Source organism: Prosopis cineraria, unplaced genomic scaffold, assembly GCF_029017545.1.
Source record: "Prosopis cineraria cultivar Desert tree isolate PC_DT_omini unplaced genomic scaffold, ASM2901754v1 PC11, whole genome shotgun sequence".
NCBI lineage: Eukaryota > Viridiplantae > Streptophyta > Magnoliopsida > Fabales > Fabaceae > Prosopis > Prosopis cineraria.
This window is the reverse complement of record NW_026555342.1, coordinates 31642513-31663537: the sequence shown is the minus strand read 5'-3', so window position 1 is coordinate 31663537 and position 21025 is coordinate 31642513. Positions and strand designations below refer to the sequence as shown.

The following is a 21025-nucleotide window of genomic DNA, read 5'->3' as shown; positions in this document are numbered from 1 at the left end:
ATTATAGAAAACTATATCTCACTATTTCTCTTAATAGAGAAAATACATGTTTTAATTTAAGATATGTTGAGCCAATACTTCATATATAAATCAATGAGTTTAACATAAAGATTTCTAGCCTAATAATATTATACCTACCAAGTCTAAGGCTTTCAAGGTGCATCCAAGCTTGTATGAATGTCTTTATTCTTCTTAAGCTCTTCTTGGATCATCTTTCTCTTTATCTTTATGTTCTTCAGTCATGTGTAACATGCAAATGATGACTTCAACTTTATTTCTCTTCATGCTTATTCTCATCTTTATTTTAGACAACCTTAAATGATATATCATGAATAAAATGGTTAGTCCAAATATCAATATGCATATATCCAAATTATAAAAGATAATACTATAAACACTCTTGGATATATAATCAATTAAAGATAATGAAAAATATGATAGTATAAAATTACTTTGATGCACACAAATCATTTTTTCAAATCTCATGTAATATGGAACAACATAAGTAAAAATACTTTAAAACACTTGTTCCATAGACATAGTTAACTACTATATATATATATATGAAAATAAGTAGGCATAAGTATAGTTAACACATCTATATTTGTCATTTTCAAAACTTAAGTTAAGCATAATATCATAAGCCATTATATCTAACATTCTTGTCCTTACCCTTCCCAATAGAATGGTCATGCTGAGCATAAGTACCATCATATTCTTGATTCTATATGAGCATTGCTCATTTTATCTTCTTGTCCTGAACAATTTTGGGTTGAAGCAGCCTTAACCTATGTCTTTTGCATCAATAGACTCCAGTCTTCTATCATTAGTAACATTTCTCCTTTCGAGCATCTCCATAATTATCCTCTCGATTATAGTATATTAAAAGTCTTTGCTTGTGCCTGTTTTGTTCTTCTTCCATCTTATGAGATAAAAAAAACTTCAAGCTTGTCTCATATATGTTGTTTTCTTGTTTATGATTCTAAGCATAAGGGTTGTCATTGTTAGGATCCTCTCTCTCATCATATTCACATTTCTCGACATGTTGTCTTTTGGGAAAATATCAAGTTTTTGTCTCAAACTAATCTCTTGTCATCCTCATCTTCTTTACCTCCTATTTTTATAGATATTTTTGCCGATCTTTTTCCCAATAACTTAGGTACAAACTTTTCTATTGAGCTTATTTTGATGACTAACACTAAGCCTACTCTAGATATGCCTACTGTCACACCTCCTACTTTTCTAGGGTCATTATTACTTGCAATTTTTTCCAAAGTTCCTTTACTTCCACTTCCACTTTCACTTCTACTTCTCTTAAAAAAGTGTGTTGTTTTATCAAGTCTTCCCATAACTTCCTTCTTTCTAGAAGAGTTTGGTGCACTTAGGTTAAAGTTACTATTTTTAGTCCAAATAGTTGGACTTAGAGGCAAAAATCACATTTTAGCCCAAACAATCGCCTTATGCATGCAAATTTGGTTGAGCTCATAGAAGGTCAAGTTTGTATAGATATTTAAATTGTTTTCATCCTCCATGCATTTCTTATGCATGCAACATGAAACTTGGGAAGTCCACTCTTTTTAATCAAAATTGCAAGGGGCGATTTTGTTTGAGGAGCTAACTCATTCTCAATGAAGGTCTCTATGTATGGATCTTGCTCTACATATGATTCCAAAGGTGTAGAGTTTGCCTTTAGTTTGTCAACCCTAAAGAGTTAATTTTGAAAGCTCTTAATAGGAAGTGGCCACCAAGCTCTTTTTTTATAATTGGCTCCAAAGGCCTTAAAATTTGTTCAAGATGCCCACATTTGGCCTATAGTTCATTATCCTCGTAGAGATAATCTTCAAAGCTATTCGAAGAGTATCCCTCGAGTTTTTCAAATAGGACTGGTTCCAAAGGCCAAAAGTTGGACTCTAGAAGACTTTTGATAGACTTAGTCTAAAATTACTATTTTATCCCATATAGTTGGGCTTGGGGGGCAACAATCACATTTTAATTAGCCCAAATAAATACTAAGTAATTGTGAATGACATTTATTTTTATAACAACTGTATATGACATTTTATTTGCTATTAATATTAACAAAGAAGGCATACATTACAGGAATATTGTAAACATGATTATTTTCATATCAAAAAATGTTGGAAAACTAAATTTTCCAATAAAATTCTTGGTTTAAAATCAATTAAAATGAACAATTGTGAATCATACACACGTTGTGTACAATAAAATTTCTAAAATAAAAATTTGGAATTTTATAATGAGATAATTATTGGGAGTTAAAATAACAAAAGTTGAGATAATGGGAGAGAGAATAAGAAAGGGAAAATAATTTACAGGTCCTTATAGTTTTATATGATTTTGAATTAGATTCCTCTAGTTTATTTCATTTCAATCAAACCCTTTATAATTTGATTGATTAAATATGTTAGTACCTATTGTTAAAATCCTTTAATTTTCTCTTTTAAAAAATAGAATAAGGGCTTCTATATGTTTATTAAATGATTATATAAAATTTTCATAAAAATCAATAAAAATGCAAGTATTGTATTAAATCAATTTTTTCCTAAAAGTATTAAATCAAATTTTTTATAAATTTTAAAAGTGTTTTTATTTTGAAAAAAAAAGAAATCATTCATTAATAATTTTAACTTTTAAGGGATTAATATTATATAATCAAATTATGAGAGCTTAATTAAATTGAAATAAATTATAGGGACCTAATTAAAACTTTTAAAAAAACTAGCAGGACTTACAAATAAATTTTTCCATTAAAAAATAAATGAGAAAAATAATGAGTGATAGTGACATGATGAAATAATATAAGAGACACTTGACATTCATAGGAAGAGATACTTGTTATCTATAGGCATATACTAGTTATTCTTTTATTACATACATACATATGCTTGGTTCAGCAGACACCAAGGGATCTACTCAGATGTGCTGACTATGTAGCGAAGAATGCTCTCGTCACTGGAAATGGAACTATTTTGATTCCATCATGTGCACCTATGGCTGACATTAATCTGTCTTTGTAATCTATCTCAAGTTTATCTTCCTTTTTATTTAAAAATAAAAAATAATGAGTCAGAAAAGGTTTAGCAGTCACCAAAAAAAAAAAAAAAAAGCCTCCTGACCCTTCTGGAGAGACTATCGGCTTCAATGTCTCTTCAGGGACAAATGTCGGGAATTTTACTGGAGATACCAATGAGGTAGTCGACCTTTGGTTTGAAACGCAAGAAGATGGCCGAGTAGAGGAGTTCGTGGAGATGGAAGATGAAGTGGTTATGCTGCCACCCAAACGTAAAGGTAGTGCCTCGCCCCTGCTATTGTGCTTTTTATGGATTTAATTGCCTGGGATTGCAGGGGAGAATATTAATGCTTTATCTGTTCCGAGTTTGAACAAATTGAACTTGCTTGTACTAATGGAAACCAGTGTGGACGGAAGTAGGCAAGGTTATAAGATCCTTGGGGTCAGTAACAGACCAAGGAAAGTTTATTAGATGGGACAAAATTTATATAAATATAAATATTAACACTTTTTGAAAAAAATATAATTCTAAATATTAATTAAATTAACATATAAATAAATTATATGAGAATTTTAAAAAAATACATAGGTTAAAGTACATATTTGGTCTTTTAATTTTATACAAGGTTTCATTTGATCATTTAATTTTATAAAATATCTTTTTTAGTCTTTTTAACTCTAACATTATTAATTTTATCAGTAATAAATTTTTATATTAAACTTTTAAATATTAACAAAATATTTTTAAATGTTAAATGATCAATTTTAATTTTTTTAAAATGATAATGATTGGTATAAAAAATAATCATTTGAATGTAATGGTGTTAAATATTAGAGGACTAAAAAATATTGTATAAAATTAAAAGGTCAAATTAAAACTTTATATAAAATTAAATAAAAATAGTACACTTTAGTCAAATACATATTAATGGCATTTGTGTCATAAATTTATTTTTTTTGGAAAAATGTATCATAAATTTATTTTTATAATGAATATAAGAGTAAATAATATTTTTAAATATGTATTTCTAGTAGTTTTAAAGAAAGTGTGGGGCAATTAATTTTTTATGGGAGAAGTTGTAATTTTAAATGGGGCAACTGTAATTTTAACTAAACCTTAAATAAAATTTTTACCTGTTTAATGGGAGCAATTGCCTTCTCTATTAACACGTCCTTGCTCGCGATGTAGTAATTGGAACATACTTGAGCTACAAGATATGTTAGGAGTATATGGATTCTTTGAAATGAAGAGGAGGCTCCTATTCGGTATGTTTCTTCTTCTACTCAATTCATTCATGTCTTTGTTCCTGCAGTTGTTCATAATAGATGTTTCTGGCTAACTTGTGTTTATGACCAAGTTATCTATTGAGGAAACATTTGTGGGAGGACTTGGTGAATCTTGGCAATAGTATTTGTGAGCCATGGATGGTCATTGGGGATTTTAATGCTTTCTTGTCTGTTGATGATAAGTTGGGTAGTGTAGTGCATAATTGTGCCTCCATTAAATAATTCTGCAATTGTATTCTGATGGCTAAACTGATTGAAGTTGATTTTGTGATTGTTTAATTGAAAATGGAATCAGATGAAAAAGAAAAAGAATTGAATGGGCCTTTACTAATGTAGAATGGAGCACGTCCTTTCCTTATACTGAAACCCACCACCTTTGTAAGATATGGTGATTAAGCCAATGTTCTGAGATTTCAACCCCTTTTGTTGTCAAGCATACTTGAGGTTGGGTTAATAGATATTGTGATTAAGAGGCTTGGAGTTTTGGGAATTAGGTTGAAAATATTAAAAAAAATTGAAGCAAATAGTTCTATTTGGAATAAAAATTGTGTTGGCAATTTAGTGGCTAAGAGAAGGAACTTAATTAAGCAAACTGATGGTTTGGATAAAGCGAGAATGTGAAGGGATAGCACCTACGTGGCTCAAATGAAAAATAAACTCTAGAAAGAAAACATAAAGGTTTTTGCTTAAGAACTCATGTGGTATCAGAAGTCTTGATGTAATTGGCTTAAGTGGATCGATAAAAACAACAAATTCTTACATACTCTTACTATGGTCCAAAGTCAACAAAACAAAGTGGAGGCAATTAAAAATGATTTAGGGGAGTGGATTTTAGACTAAGAGGAGATGAAGTTTTTGGCAATGTCATACTATAGGAACTTGTTTTAAAGTGAGTTAATTGAATTTAATCCCTTAAGAAGCATTAATACCTTTCCATTCTTGAGCATGACTAAGCAGAGCCTGTTACAAGGTAGTGTAATGGATAATAAGACTCATGCAATGATCTTTGATATGGACTAAGTGTCCCCCTATTATATACACAATTTTAGTCGATAGTAAACTTCTATTTGCTTACAAGCCACCCACCTTATATCTTAATATTTCCTTTATTAGTCACATTGATACCTGAAAAGTTAGTTAGAAGGGGTGAGATTCAGGGGATCATAATAGCAAACTATATAACTCATACTTAAGACTTGATATCCTCTTAATAAACATCCACAGCCATGTAGATAAACATCATAATCATAGCAAAAGTGATGTTGTCATCAAGAGGGGTAAATACATGCTATACCCTTTTTTCCTTAACCAAGATTTTGTCTCATTGGGGTTTTTTGGTATGGTTTCTAATGAAGCAACATTGGATAGTATACAAATGAATGATATACTTTTCCCTTCTGCTAGGTTTTGTCCCACAAGGTTTTTCCTAGATGAAATATTGAGTGAGACATATTCTTACATAATGGACGTTTAGGGGGAAGTATTATATATATAAACATTATGTATGGATGTCCATATCCCTATGTCATAATTATATGAATGTTCATCTCCCCATATAATTCACATTACTCAAAAGTTGTAACTCATGAAATTCTTGAGCTTCACCTTTCACTTAAAATTGATATCTTCTTTATGATATATCATTTAACAATCAATTATTCAGACCTTTGAGTTGTAAGTATTTGCGTATATACTCCCTCTAGTTATATTTGTAGGAAACCTTCTAAAAATAATTTTTGGTCCATAATGTTGGACACCTTATAATAATTAAACCATTTTTTTTTCAATTTTACTTTTTATTGATTAGTGTAAATGTATTTAGTGTAGTTGTATTATGATTTAAAGTCAATGGTAAAATAAAAATATATCTTTTTTTTATGATATCAAGAAAAATTAACTTTTTTTAAAAGGCATAAAACAGTTAAAAGTATCCTACAATAAAGATTGGAAGGAGTATATGTCATATCACTTGTGTTGTAAGTATAAAAGAGAATACAAAAAGTCATCCTCATTTGTTTTTTCTTCTCATTTATATCGTCTATATGTTTTATTTATAACAATAATGATATTTAAATTATCAAACATTAAAGTGGTGATATTTTAATAAGATGTTGCTTTTAAAAAAATTTAATATGTTTCATTACTTGTCCATGTTATTGCTAGCAAAGATGACATAATAATCACCTAATAGCCAGTCATCAAAAAAGTTGGTTAAATGATATTTTAGTCATTTATATGAGTAAGAAATAATATTAACTTATTGAAATTTATTTATAATTTAAAAGATTCAATCAATATTAATTCTTTTTAAAGGTCCTTTTTTGTAATTTTTTAAGCACATTCTATAATTTTTTAGGCCATTCTCAATACTTTTTGGATTCAACTAATGGTCAAATTAATCGATATTTAATAGAGAGACAATATTACTCCTTAAAAAATTATGTTAGGGGGATATTGTCCCACCCTTCACTACAGGGTGCTCAATAATGTTCCGGGAAATAGTTTTGGAGTAAATTAGATCTTTAATCCTTAAAAAAAAAAAAACCTACATGAATCTAATTCTTTTTGGCAAAACGTGAATCTAATTCAAAATTAAAGGAAAATATAGGGACTAATGGATTAATTTTTTTTCTTATTTTTTCACTATAGTATTGTTACCCGGGTATTTTCTAATTTCGACTTAACCACTTCTATAGTATTTCAACTTCTCACTTGTATATAATTCTTACCAAATAATTGATTCGTTTTATTACTTTTTATATTTATTTATTTCAATTTTAAATTTTGATCATAGCAAATACGAGAAAATCAAATAAAAACATAATAAATATTTAAAATGATTTATTCATTCAACTATACATAATCTACTCTTTCTGTTCAATATTATATTAAAAAATATAAGAAATTTTTATATCTTTTAAGATGCAATTAAATTTTTCAAAAATACCACTAATTAGAGAGTGTAATTAATAAGATTTTTTAATTAAAATATCCTATTAAATAAAGATAAATATTGAAATAGTGTGATAAATTCAAAGATAATTAACTGACTCATTGAAGATGTGATTAGATTAAAAATGCATTGTAATACTTAATGGATAGAGTATTTAGTAATTGCAAGAAATTTACAAAATGCAATGACAATGGTATAAAATATTTATTACATCAAACATCATAAATGAACAATGAACACAATGATACCTCTTATTATGTGCAATATAAATTGATCCTGGATTTGAGAACGTGAATGATCTTACTCCAAGGTAACATGAATTTGTATAGCGGCCTAATTTGACTAAGATCCTAGACAAAATGTTTGTGTGCGCGTGCGTGTTGCTTTCAACTGTCATTAAGTAAGTGGTTGGGACTACTTTATTATGATGTGGAATTATTCAAGTAATTCAGCCTTCCACTATTTGCCTTGACTCTATACTAATTAGTCAATCTCTGGCACTAAAAGCGAGTACTTGATATTACATTCAATGGGTAGCGTTGAGCAAGATAACGTTGAGTCCACAAAAAAGCGACGGATCAAAGACTTCAATTCCATGCCAAAAGATAAAAGTTATCTCATCCGTTCAAGGGGGAAAAAAAGAAAGTTATCTCATCCATTTCACGAGAGGTATGGAAATCACAATCAAAAGTCTCATCTTGTTGAATCTTTTACTTGTGCTGTCCAGTTTCCCATTGGGTTTGAGCTCTACAATGGACACCATCACATCAAATCAATTCATCAGAGACAATGAAACAATAAGCTCAAACAGCAGTGACTTCAAGCTTGGATTCTTCAGCCCACAAAATTCCACAAACCGGTATGTAGGAATCTGGTATCTTTCTGAATCTAACGTCATATGGGTGGCTAACAAAAACCAGCCACTGGTTGATGGTTTTGGTAGTGTCACAGTCACCAAGAATGGGAATCTTGTGATATTGGACAAACGAAATAAGAGTATTTGGTCCACAAATGTCTCACATATTCCGATCAATTCAACAGTGAAACTTTCCAACAGAGGGAATCTAGTCCTCTTTGATGACAACACAAGAGACCATGTGGGAGAGTTCCAAGATCCTTCTAATCTTCTAGTGCTAGGGATCAAGCTCAGTATCAATAAAATAAACGGGAAAAAGGTGAAACTTACATCATGGAAAAGCGATTCTGATCCATCGATCGGATACTACTCTGCTTCTCTTGAAAGGCCAAATGCTCCTGAGGTCTTTTTCTGGTTTAATGGAACTCATCCATATGCTCGAACTGGTCCATGGAATGGGAGGACTTTTATAGGATGGCCAAATATGTCAAATGATTATCTATATGGATGGAGAGTTGGAAATGAAGATGATGGAACTGTTTTTCTAAACTATGATTTTGGAAGTGATGCTGCCTTTGCAGTTGTTGGCTTGAATCCACAAGGCCAACTTTGGGTGGCATTGTGGTATAACAAAAGGGAGGTTTTGAGAAAGGTGTTGAATGGCACCTACTGTGATTTGTATGGCACATGTGGGGCATTTGGAAGCTGCAATTCACAAAGTTCAGCAATTTGTAGCTGTTTGCATGGTTATGAGCCAAAGAAAGTAGAGGAATGGAACAGGCAAAGTTGGACTAGTGGATGTGTGAGAAAGAAGCCGTTGCAATGTGATGAAAAGATGGGTTTTTGAAAATTGACAAGATGAAAGTGCCTGACTTTTTGGTGAGGTCAACAACTGCTACAGAAGATAGTTGTAGGACAGAGTGCTTGAACAATTGCTCTTGTGTGGCGTATGCATATGACTCAAATGGTATTGGATGCATGCAATGGAGCGGGGACTTCATTGACCTGCAAAGATTCTCAACTGGAGGCGTTGATCTTTACATTCGTGTGCCTTTATCAGAACTTGGTACCTTTCTTTATCTTTGAAATATAATGTTTCTTCATATTAGGAAAGTTTTCACCTAAGCTGCTTGACATGTTGCTATGAAATGCAGAAACACATACACACAAAAGAAGAATAATTGCAATTACAGTGACCGTAGGAATTATTACTTTAACTGCATTTGCATATCTCCTATGGAAATTGACAGCTAAATTTGCAGGTACTGTAATAACTCATTTCTTAATGTGAAAATTAGATTAAATTCCCGTAACTTTACCATGATGAGTATTATATGTGCTGGAAATAAGATGCTTTTGAACCAAAGAAAGTGTAGGTGGGATATATTTACGTCGTCAATCTCAAAAAATGATTAGTCAACATCAAGAAATCAAAATGGACAATGAGGTTTCACATTTTGACTTTGAAGAACTTGAAATTGCAACAAACAACTTCCACTCAGCAAACATGCTTGGACATGGTGGTTTTGGTTCAGTGTACAAGGTAATTTTTTGTCTTGTGAAGTGGATAACTTTTTTCATGTAGAAACGAGTTATTTCAATTGCTAACTTTTTGTTTTACGCCATCTTTTACAGGGGCAACTGAAAGATGGCCAACTAATCGCAATTAAAAGACTTTCAAAAGAATCAAGACGAGGGCAAGAAGAGTTCATGAATGAGGTTGCAGTGATTTCAAAAATTCAACACCGCAATCTAGGAAGACTTTAGGCTGTTGCATTGAGCAACATGAAAAAATGTTAATCTATGAATACATGCAAAACAAGAGTTTGGATACAATTCTATTTGGTATGTCCATTGTCATTTTTACGACAATTCATCTTGTTTTTTCAGCTATGCTATGATTTACGAAAAAAAAAAATTCTTTACATTTCTCATTATTCAATGACTAGCTAATTTAAGCAAACTGATTCTCTTAACAATGCAATTACTCTATATTAACTGATCTGTTTCTTTGGCTGCAGATCCAATCAAAAAGAAAGAGCTAGATTGGCAAAAACGTTTTAAAATTATTGAAGGGATCTCTAGGGGCTTGCTTTATCTCCATAGAGATTCTAGAATAAAAATCATACGTAGAGATTTAAAAGTCAGTAATATCTTGTTGGATGAAAAGCTAAATCCAAAAATATCAGATTTTGGAATGGCTAGAATATTTAGAAGCAATGAAGATCAAGCTAGAACTAGAAGAGTGGTGGGGACATTGTAAGCATGTCTTATTCTCTTAATCATTAAATCATCATGCCAAGCAATGCAAGCTAACTTGGTAACTTTTTAATGTAGTGGCTATATGTCTCCTGAATATGTAATGCAAGGAAAATTTTCTGAGAAATCAGATGTTTTCAGTTTTGGAGTTCTAGTGCTAGAGATTGTTAGTGGAAAGGGCAACTCAAGCTTTCATAACATGGAGGGATCTCACACCCTATTAGGACATGTAAGTGTCTTTACTGCTTCTTCTTGTTAGTATGAACTCTACCCTTTCATGCATGAATTTTTATATATTTTCAGGTCTGGAAGCTAAAGAATGAACATAACCTTATGTCCTTTATAGATTCAGATATACACAATCAAGGTTCTTGTGATGATATGTTGCGTTGCATACTCAAGGACTTCTTTGTGTGCAAGAACTAGCAAAAGAGCGACCAACTATGGACAATGTTGTGTCCATGCTTAGCAATGAGATTGTCAATATTCCTCCTCCAAGGCAACCTTCATATGTGCTAAATGAAACGGGATTTACTTCAGAGTCCACAATTGAAGCACAGACTTTGCACTCTACTAACTATGTCAGCATCACCAACATAATAGGGAGATAATAATACTTAGTATTACATATAATGGGAAATGATTGTTAAACTTCACTAGGATTTAGCTACCTATAATGAAACGATTATTCCATTAGTTTTGAAGTTTCTTGAATCTAATAATATTTCTTCCAATACTCTGTATGCTTAGATTTTCTTTTTGGCTGAAAGAGTGATCTAGAAATTGTCTTGTGTCTCAACCAAATCGTAAGGTTATGCTAATGTTGAATGGACCGTAGTTGGATCAGTATAGAATTTTAGTAAAGGACCATAGTAGTTAATTAATTTAAAATTAGGACCAAAGGATTATGGATTACACCATAGGACCAAAGTTTAGCGGCTGGATCACCACCAGTAGTTCCCATCAGCCAGCCAGTAAAATTAATACTTTGAGATGATCAAAGGGGTTTTAATTCATGACCTTTTATTTTACCAAAAGCAATTTATATAACATCTGAGCCAATAATGCTTCTTGGTTATATAATGCAAAATGTTATATATAAACTAAACCAAGTTTCCAAACCAAATCTGAGTTAGCTTTTCATTTCGTTAATGCTTTCTTATTAAGTCATTAAGGGAACTTGTTAGCAATGTCTTTTTCATATTCAATCTTGTTGATTAATAGTTACAACATAAAGTGAACTTGTTAAAACCCTAATTTAATTGGTCATCTTAGTACCTCTTGTCAATTTATTAAATTAAACTTGTTACAATATATTTTACAAATTCAATCTTGTTTTGTTACAATATGAAATAGATTTGCTAAAGGAAAATTAAATTTGTTATTTTAAATTGCCAATTTTTAAATAATGAGTTTTTAATATAATGCTATGTTTGGATACACATAGATTTAGATTTGGATTTAGATTTAAGTTAAATCCATTGTTTGGATAATTAAAAATGCATGGGTTTGGATTTAACTCAATTCCAAATCCAAGTTCTCCCTTAATCTCTTTGTAATTTGAAATCCTTTCTAAACCTATATTATCTCAAATTCTAACTCAAGCTCTTTAATAATTTGACCCAAATGTATGAAGGCTTAATTGATCTGCCAATGGCAATTAAACCGAACCACCAAAGGCGATGGAAACAACCTACCGCCAATGACTGGAATGGGATAGCAAACTTTCACTGGGATCAGATCAATAGTGAGAATGAGGATTGGATGACTGACTTCCATCAGGATCGAACAGACGATGACGACAAGGATTAGATGGCCAACTTCCATTAGGACCGGATAGATGGTGACAATGAGGACCCGATGGTTGACTTCTATCAGGATCGGATAGATGGCGATGACCAAGATTGGATGGTTGACTTCTACTGGGATTGGATTGACGGTGATGACGGGGACTAGACAATCAATTTCCACTAGGATAGTATCAACGGTAATGACCGGTGTAACATTCCCGAATTTCTAATCTTGCATTAATGACTGATTAATAGATGAATTAGTGATTTAATATAAGATTAGGATTCTTGATAATGAAGTATTATATTGACCTATTGGGATGTTATATGAATAGATATGAGTAGAAGAGTAGAGTCCTGAAGCAGAGCGTGTGAGTATAGTGAGGATTTCCCTCACTGTGCCATGCATCGCGGCATATGGTACAAAAATCAAATTAATAGGGATGTGTCTACTCATGGAAACATAAGGGAGAAACTTAGGAGAAGGGTTCAGGCATGGAGAAGAGTGGGGCATATGTTAAGGCAAGCTAAATTAAGAGTAAGGATGGTGTTTCTGACTTGTTACTTTTCAAGTAAGTCATGTACTGCCTTAATCTTTGATTTTACCCTATTTTCTCTTAGTTTTAACAAGTGAGAAATTGAATTTGGGAGTTTTAAGAAGTTGATTTCTTACCCTATAGTAATAAAAGAGTTCTCCGAGCTAAACTAATACTTTATGACTGGTTTGGGTCAAAACGACAAAGCATTAAAACTGTAGGTAAGAATTGCCCTAATCTAGAGAGAGCATAGTGACAAAAATTGGCTAGAAAATGTTAAAGCTTGAAATAAGGGTAATCAGTGGTAATGTACGTAATTGAGTGTGAATTGTGAAAATGAAAGTGATTAGACGCTTAAGTGTGATAATTGGTACTTTTGTTAATAATAAAATTAACTTTGGGTTGCTAATTTTATGTAAATTCTAGTGTGTGGGACATGAATTATGAAAAAGGAGCTTGAATAAGGTTGTTGGAACACAGGTAATCCTTTTTTGTAAATAGAAGGGTTGAGGTAACTATATAATTTGTTATGTTTATTAACTATTATAACTGTGTAGAAGTAAATATAAATGAGAAAGTTATTGTTTTATGAGTTTTATGTATGATTTAACATTGTAAATGATTTTAGCATGTAAATCAACTTGTGAAAGGCTATTGATTTTGATTGACACGTATATACTATGTATAAAAGTGTGCGATGTGGAAATGTGAAGAAAAATAGTGAAAATTATGGAAAAAGCATAATCATAAGAGGTGGGAGTTCACCCAGCATATGTGGAGATGTGTGTGTGGAGATATGTGAGTGAAAAAAAAATCCATATGGTCGGGCTGGAACTATGGGGCATTCGGTGCAGCATTATACAGGCTATTACCATGGGTAATCTAATACAGCATATTAGAAGACTGTTACCATGGGACATCTGGGCAGTCTGGCAACTCTTTATTGCTCGTTAGGGTATAGTTAAGAGTCAATGACGCCTCTATCACAAGTATATAAAGAGAGAAAATCATAGTCTGTAGCTGAGTTAGATTACCTTTAGCCTAGTGTTTCTACCATCAAAAGTGTACTTGAGTCAACAAGTGATTGATCCAAAAGAGCCTATAGTTTCATGTCAGGGAGTTTTAGAGGAATTGATGGATAAATGATCATGCTAAAGTATAAAAGAGTATGAAACATGATTTCTATCTAAGCTGTTGTTATTAGTCTTGAATATATACAAGTTGCCTTAGGATTTATACATGTACATAAAGATGTGATTGTGGTATGTTTGATGAGCTTAAGCTCCCTAGCCCTTGTATTATGTGTAAATGATGAAATGTTGAATAGGCTAGTGGAAAAATGTATATGTGTGTGAATATGTGATGCTTGAAGTGGATAGATAATGATTTGGCCTTATATGGGACTAAAGAAATGAAATTGTGATTTTGGCTCAAAGTGTGAAATGAGTGGTTTACAGAGCAAAAGTATGTATGTGTGATATATTGTGCATGTGTATTGTCAATCAGGTGTGTATTGTCTATTTAGACGTGGTCAAAGTCCAAAAAGTGGCTAATGACATTTGGTTTTGAATTGAGACACTTAGTGACAAAATTTTAGCAGAAAACGGTCAAAATACACTTGGGTGTCCAATTTTTGATAAAAATATTGGATTGAGATAAAACCAGTGTCATTAATTAGATTCCAAAACAAGCTACGTGTAGGCGCTTAAACCATCCCAATTGGATATTGTATGTGGAAATGATGCACATCTAAATTCTATATCAAAAACTGCCATTTGATAGCAAATTTAGGAGTGTGCACTACGGCGTATGTATCTGCATGCCGCAGTACATGGCACAAAGCGAGCTACTGTGGTCTTTGTGTCTCATACCGCAGTGCATGTGGCACAAGTCATGGCACACGATGAAAAATTTCACCTTGTTTTTTTTAGGTTTGCATATGTTTCCTTGATCTTTAATGCACCAAGACTAAGTGCTTCTGATGTGTATGTGTTTGTATATAGGGTTTTATAATCTGAGTGATTTATAAAATGATTTCTGAAAATCTTTTATTGAGATCCCACTGTTTCTAAAGTTTTCTAAGTAAATGATTTTAATTTGATTAAGATTAATAAAATTGTAGTGGTGTGTATAGTAATGTCGGTAAAGGACATTATAGCTAGTACTGGAGGATCGACATCCACCGGGGCTAGACAGATAGTGATGACGGGGACCAGATGACTGACTTCCACCAGAATTGGACCGACGGTGATGACAGGGACCGGATGACCGATTTCTATTGAGTGAGATCCAGAGGATGCCATTCGTCGCTGCCACCTTTAGTTGGTTACCATTGCTGTCTATCCCGACCAGTGCGGGAGGAATTCAGCCTTCCCCTCCCCGTTTGTCGTAGTCTATCTGGTCTCTATGGAAGTTGATCGTCTGGCCCCTATCGTCACTATTGGTCTAGTGATTTTAGAAGTTGGCCATCCCGTCCCCATCGTCACAATGGTCTGGTCCCGATAGAAGTCGGAGGTCTCGTCCCGATCATCCCTAGTGCCACAATCCCAATCAACTTTATTTGTTTAATCTTGTTGAAAGTTGACCATTCAAATCGTTGAATTTGACCAATCTTTTATGTTTCTTTTAAATTTAAATATATAATTTAAAATTTAAAATTTTATTTTAGATTCAAACAAAAGATTTTAATATTATAATTTAAAATTTTTTATATCATCTAAATAAAGAATTTAGAATCTATGAATTTCAAATGTGATATTTCAAATATGAGATTAAATCTAAATTATCAATTTAAATCCACCCATCCAAACACAACTTAAAAGAGTTTAAAATTAAGTATTCAAACTAAAGACACTCCAAATAAAATTTGAGGTAAACATGGGCTAGATGGAACGAGTTTCAACATGATCCGGTGGCTACCCCATCACCCTTTTCTAACTCAACATGACCTAATCTATTGTTGACTAGATTCTGCCCTGCCTCGGTTGAAATTATGTTCAAAGTCAACTAGTAGGGACAATCACCGGAAGGGGGAATCAAATTAAAACAAAGAAAATTTATAGAAAACTTTTTCCCTTAAAATTTTACTTGTAATTTAATTCTTCTTTATAAAAAAGGGAGACACACACACCTGTATAGGCATACAAATATGTCAATGTTGGGTTTGAACACATGACCTTTTCTAAGATAGGGAGGTAATGTTGTTGCTAGGACAATTAATTATTGACATAGAGAAAAAAATCATTAAAGTCAAATGAAATTCAAATGGAAATGCAAAGAAATTTAAGGTGAATTTTACTTTTCGGGGGATATTTCTATGGGTAGCATTATAGGGGCATTTAAAGTGCACACCAAATGCAATTCAACTTAGTATAGAATTGAGATTTGGAATCCACAAAATAAGAAATCGACTGGAGAAATGGTTGAATAGTCAACCATCCTTGAAAAGTAAAATCTTGGAACATGAAAATTGAGAAAATGGAGCCGAGCACCAAATTCCTCTTTCTCATTCAAAATTCGAATTATCCCAATTTCCTCAGCCTAACAGAAGAACAAAAATCTCAGCGTCAAATAACAACATCGATTAGTAAATCTCTCCCAAGTTTAATACTACCGTCAAAGTCCAAGCCCTAGTGCATCTTCTGGGCCATAGAGTCCTGGCCCATTCCTTCCTTGATCTAGCTGGCTCACCGTAGCTAATTTAGCCTTCTTGCTTAGAGAATGAGAAAGGACATTAACCGTTTCTAGCTTTTACTACATCACATAGTCAAATTCAGTTAGGAAGTTCTTCCTTTTCTCCCTTCCTTGCTCCTCCAATGTATTTCAGAGTTTACATATTCCCTTGACTGTTCTTTTCAGTCTCAGACTGATCTCCACCTTAACCAAAAGTAATAAATAAAATTGGAGTCAGAACTCAAGCAACCATGATGATAGAAATTCATTCATGTTTTCTCCAACTGAACAAACATAAAAAAGAGAAAGGGAGAAAGAAAAAATTGTCAACAATTACGCAAAGAAACACATCACAGCCTTTGGTTCCATATGCGCTCTTCTTTTTTATCACTCGTTTTCTTACATTAAACACAAATCCATGTTCAGTTTCATCTTATTAATAACATGCTTCCCATTTCATCTTATCCGACCTTCTTTCGCTTCCCATTAAACCCATCCTCATGTTTTATCTCTCTGATTCCCACCGTTATAATCTACACAGTAAACCCAGAATATGATAATAAATTACTTTTTAAAGAGAAATAAACTTTTCAAACATTTCTTAGATCAAAAAATAACTGAACAAATTTTTTATGATGTGGAAACCAGGACAAATATATCACAAATTTGATATTCAAAACGTGGTGCTCTAAGAGAGTTGTTCTATTCGCTCAACTTCTTTTGAGCAAGTTGGAATTGTTACCTGGCCACTAAACACTTTGGTATCATTATACATATCAAATGAGTTTGGCCTAATCACAGGTATCATCATCTTCCTCAATCTAATATGCTGCGAAAGGATTCCAATTGTGCATCAAGGCAATTCAGAATTTTGTTCATGAATTTCATAACCCCTGCTATCATCTTGAACGCGTTTGCAACTAGAAAACTCAAGAATGCTTTTCAGCCATTAAAACAAATAATTTCTGGAAATTATCATATCTGGATGCCAAAAGGAAAAACTAACAGAATCCTATCCTGTTCAATCATTATCCAATTTGATAGCCCTGTACTGATTAAAACTGGGGCAAGGAAGAAATCTTTGGACACTCATCAATTCTACCTGGCTTGTCTCAAACTTGCGTTATGGTGGATGCTTTGTTTCCAAGACGATCATGGACTTAACAATCAAAAGTTAAAACTTCATTGCTTTTGGAAACAAATGATAGCCAAAGAATCGCTTCACAACACACAAAGCAATGTTTTTATCTGCAAAATATTCTCCCTGTTGAAATACTCTACTCACTTTGATGTTTTAGTCTTGGATAATCTTTACTTTTCAAGGCATAGTCTTTCTCCTTCAATATCTGATACTTCTGTTGTACATTAAAATTTTTACTTAATATATCCTTTGTTTTCCATAGGGGGAAAAAAACTCATAAAAGTTAGAAACCCCCAGTGGATATTGCTAGAATAGAAAAATTCAAGCTACCACATTAAGAACAAGAAATGACCAATCAAAGTGTGAATGAGTACAGAGGCAACAACTTAATGCTTGAATGGTTAAACATATACAAATAATAAAGGCATGGCATACTCATAAAACAGGGTGGTGCTTATTTCTTTCAATTGATATTTTCTCAAACAAAAGGCATAGTTTACGAAAAAAAGATAAAATATACAATTATAAAAGGCTGTAAAGATTCATTGACCCCAAAATCATGTCCCCAAAGCTTAAATCCTCCCAAATGCTAACCAGCCAAATCCACAGTACAGACATCTAATGCCCAAAATAATCATATATCTTAGTTAAGCATCAAGAGTCCACAGAAGAAAATATGTTGATTATGTAATCCAAATTCCCATGAGAGCCAGGGAAAACAAACAATTTCAAAACAACCAATTAAATCGCTATGCACCACAATTCAGCATTGCCTTGTATCTTAACAAAGATCAAATAATTCAGGAACGCAATAATCCACCTTAGAAACAAAGAAGTCCCCACTGACCAAAGCAGAAAATTGAACAAGTAATCCGTCAATATTTTTCTAATATACTCATATGCAAAACCACTACACTTGCATTCCCCACCAAGGTTTGCACTCTTATGTAAAACTTGGGCATCAGTAAACTCCAGGACTTGAACCAACCTTTGAATAAAGAAGAGGTAAGTTTTAGTTTCAACAAATTTTGAAATTATGGACCACAACAAAAAGTTTACACAATAACAAAAAATGTCAGCCACTGTGACAACTTTAATGATATTCCAAAGGACAGGTAACAGCTGTTGCCAAAGCCATTAATCCAGTAGCAGCAATCACATGATCAACAAAAATTTGGTTCCTGGTTGTAACCATTTGAACATGAATTTGTGCAGTAAGTCAAAAACGGAATTGCTACACCGTACACCAAAGAAATTCTTCAAAATATATATTAAAATGTGGCATGCTAAGAGAAAGATTTGATTGAAGGCAATCGAAAAAAATACAATAATACCAATGATGTAAAGAATTTGAGGTTCTATCGGAACAACGGTGATTCAGGATTCATCAGATTCAACTGAACCTCATCAACGATCCCAAGCAATATGTGAAGTGCAAACCCAACGGGACACACAACCCTCCTGGAACCCCAACATTTGACGGAACCGAGGACGGAATAAGTTGGTTTTTATCATACTTCCCCAAAAATATACTGAGAGTAATTGAAATGAAAAAGAGACTAAGGGGAAAACCAAAACCAATGAATAGATCGAAACATACAGGAATCAGCGGAAATGGCAAGGCAAGAGAAAGGCATGGGACAGTAGGAAGAATATGAACAGCGCAAGGTGGTGCCTGCGAGTGTGGCCATACGAATGGGCCCTTGCGCTGCACTCAACTGCCATGTGCCATTCACTGTGCTGACACGTTTTTAAGAGAGAATTTTATCAAAGGACGGGAGATGGTACATTATTACAAGTAAGACCCAAATAAATTTAAAACTTCACCCAAGAGTTTTGGCCAAACTGAAATTAAAATACAAGGTAAAATTATTACAATAATATTTTTAAGTTAAAATATTTACTTTACATATTAATTTTTTATAGTTAATTATTAAAATATTTACTTTACCTATTAATCCTTTATATTTACTTGTTAAAATATTTACTTTTACATGTTATTTGGACCTCATTTATAATAATATCACATCTTTAGTCGTTTAATAAAAATTTTCTATTTTAAATAAAATGAATGACATTTAAGTCTTAAAGTAAGAATTAATGATAATTAGATTCTTAATAAATTTTTATCTTAAAAAATGTTCAAAAAATTTATTCAAATAATTACAAATTCAAATGTTCTAATTAAAAATAACATATTTAAATTGTGAATGTAACTCTAAATTAATTTTCAATTAAAATTATTATTTTTAACTATTTGAATTAATGTTTTTTAACTTTTTTTTAAGACTTTATTATCATTCTCCTCTTTTTAAAACTTTTGTGATGTGGTGCCATTGATTTTTTAAACACACAAGATTTTAAGATTGTAAGGGACGCGGAAGGACCCCATACTTACCAAGAGTATTATGGGCTTTAAATCCTTTGTTATAATTTATCTTGAATTATCAAAGTTGAAAAGTTGAGTGCACACAGTCACTGAAATGTTTTGATTGAAATAAGCACAGGGAAAAATGACTATTATGGACCTTGAAATGACCATAATTACTTGTAAATTTAAGGAAAATACTGGTGAATTTATAAAAATTTAATTATAAATAAATATTAGGCTAAAAAAGTTATGAATAAATAAATAGTTTCAAGAATTTATACATCATGATTTATGATTTAAAGACAATCAATTATGAATTTAAAAAATGTTGCTTGTAAATATATGAAATAACAATTGTAAATGAATATGAATAGTTTTAATTGTAAATTAATAATTAAAACCCTCTCATATTTTTAAATGTACACTTACAACTAATTTTTCATAATTTATAACTAATTTTTTTAAAATTTACAAGTAATTATTCTTAAATTCACTAATAACAAATGCCCATGAACAAATTACTCAGATTCCATGCTTGCTCCGTTAGGCCACCACTCTAATTCTTTTTCGATAAAGCAATCGACAAATTACTAAGAAAAACGCATTGCTTACCAATTGATCAACGTCATCCACATGTACGGCCCTATCAGCGTCAAAATTTAACTGAAAAACTAGGCTGTTTCCGTGCACCCTGCACGGATTTGATTTTAAAAAATTGAAACAAACACTTTAAATATTATTTATATTGACACATTTAAATTATTAAAATTTTAAAAATTTTTTTATTTAATTATTTTTTTTGAATATTTTGTTAAAAAACATCCTGTCTTTATTTTTCAAGCCCATAATAAATTATAAATATAGTTTGAAAAGATTGAATTTTTAACTATTCCATCATACATGATTATGGCGTGAACACTTTTAGATAGTTATCCTTTCTTTTTTTTTTTAAATGATGTAGAAAATTTGAATTATGTACTTTAATTATATTTGAAATATATAAAACATAATTATATTTGTTATTTTGATTTCATGTTTACAGCATATTGCTAGAAAAATTATAACACAAATGTTTTGTCATTAAAATTGTATATAATTATATGTCTAATAACTTAAAAGTGAGAGAATT

At 31.9% G+C, this 21025-nt stretch overlaps 1 protein-coding gene and 1 long non-coding RNA gene across 2 annotated transcripts; one reads left to right on the top strand and one right to left on the bottom strand.

The window, feature by feature from the left end:
• Nucleotides 1-7800: 7800 nt before the first annotated feature.
• LOC129286468 (G-type lectin S-receptor-like serine/threonine-protein kinase At1g11330) lies at nucleotides 7801-12198 on the top strand. The gene is given in 11 exon segments (XM_054922429.1): nucleotides 7801-7940; nucleotides 7999-8929; nucleotides 8986-9193; nucleotides 9282-9389; nucleotides 9504-9670; nucleotides 9763-9886; nucleotides 9889-9972; nucleotides 10149-10386; nucleotides 10465-10615; nucleotides 10690-10753; nucleotides 12023-12198. Coding segments are annotated over 11 exon segments (2391 nt in total).
• A 3969-nt stretch (nucleotides 12199-16167) lies between these two features.
• LOC129284809 (uncharacterized) lies at nucleotides 16168-19261 on the bottom strand. Its single transcript, XR_008586967.1, has 2 exons — nucleotides 19126-19261; nucleotides 16168-16588 (listed from the first exon to the last, which is right to left on the bottom strand). It is a non-coding gene; the product is annotated as an uncharacterized LOC129284809 (long non-coding RNA).
• Between the last annotated feature and the right edge of the window lie 1764 nt (nucleotides 19262-21025).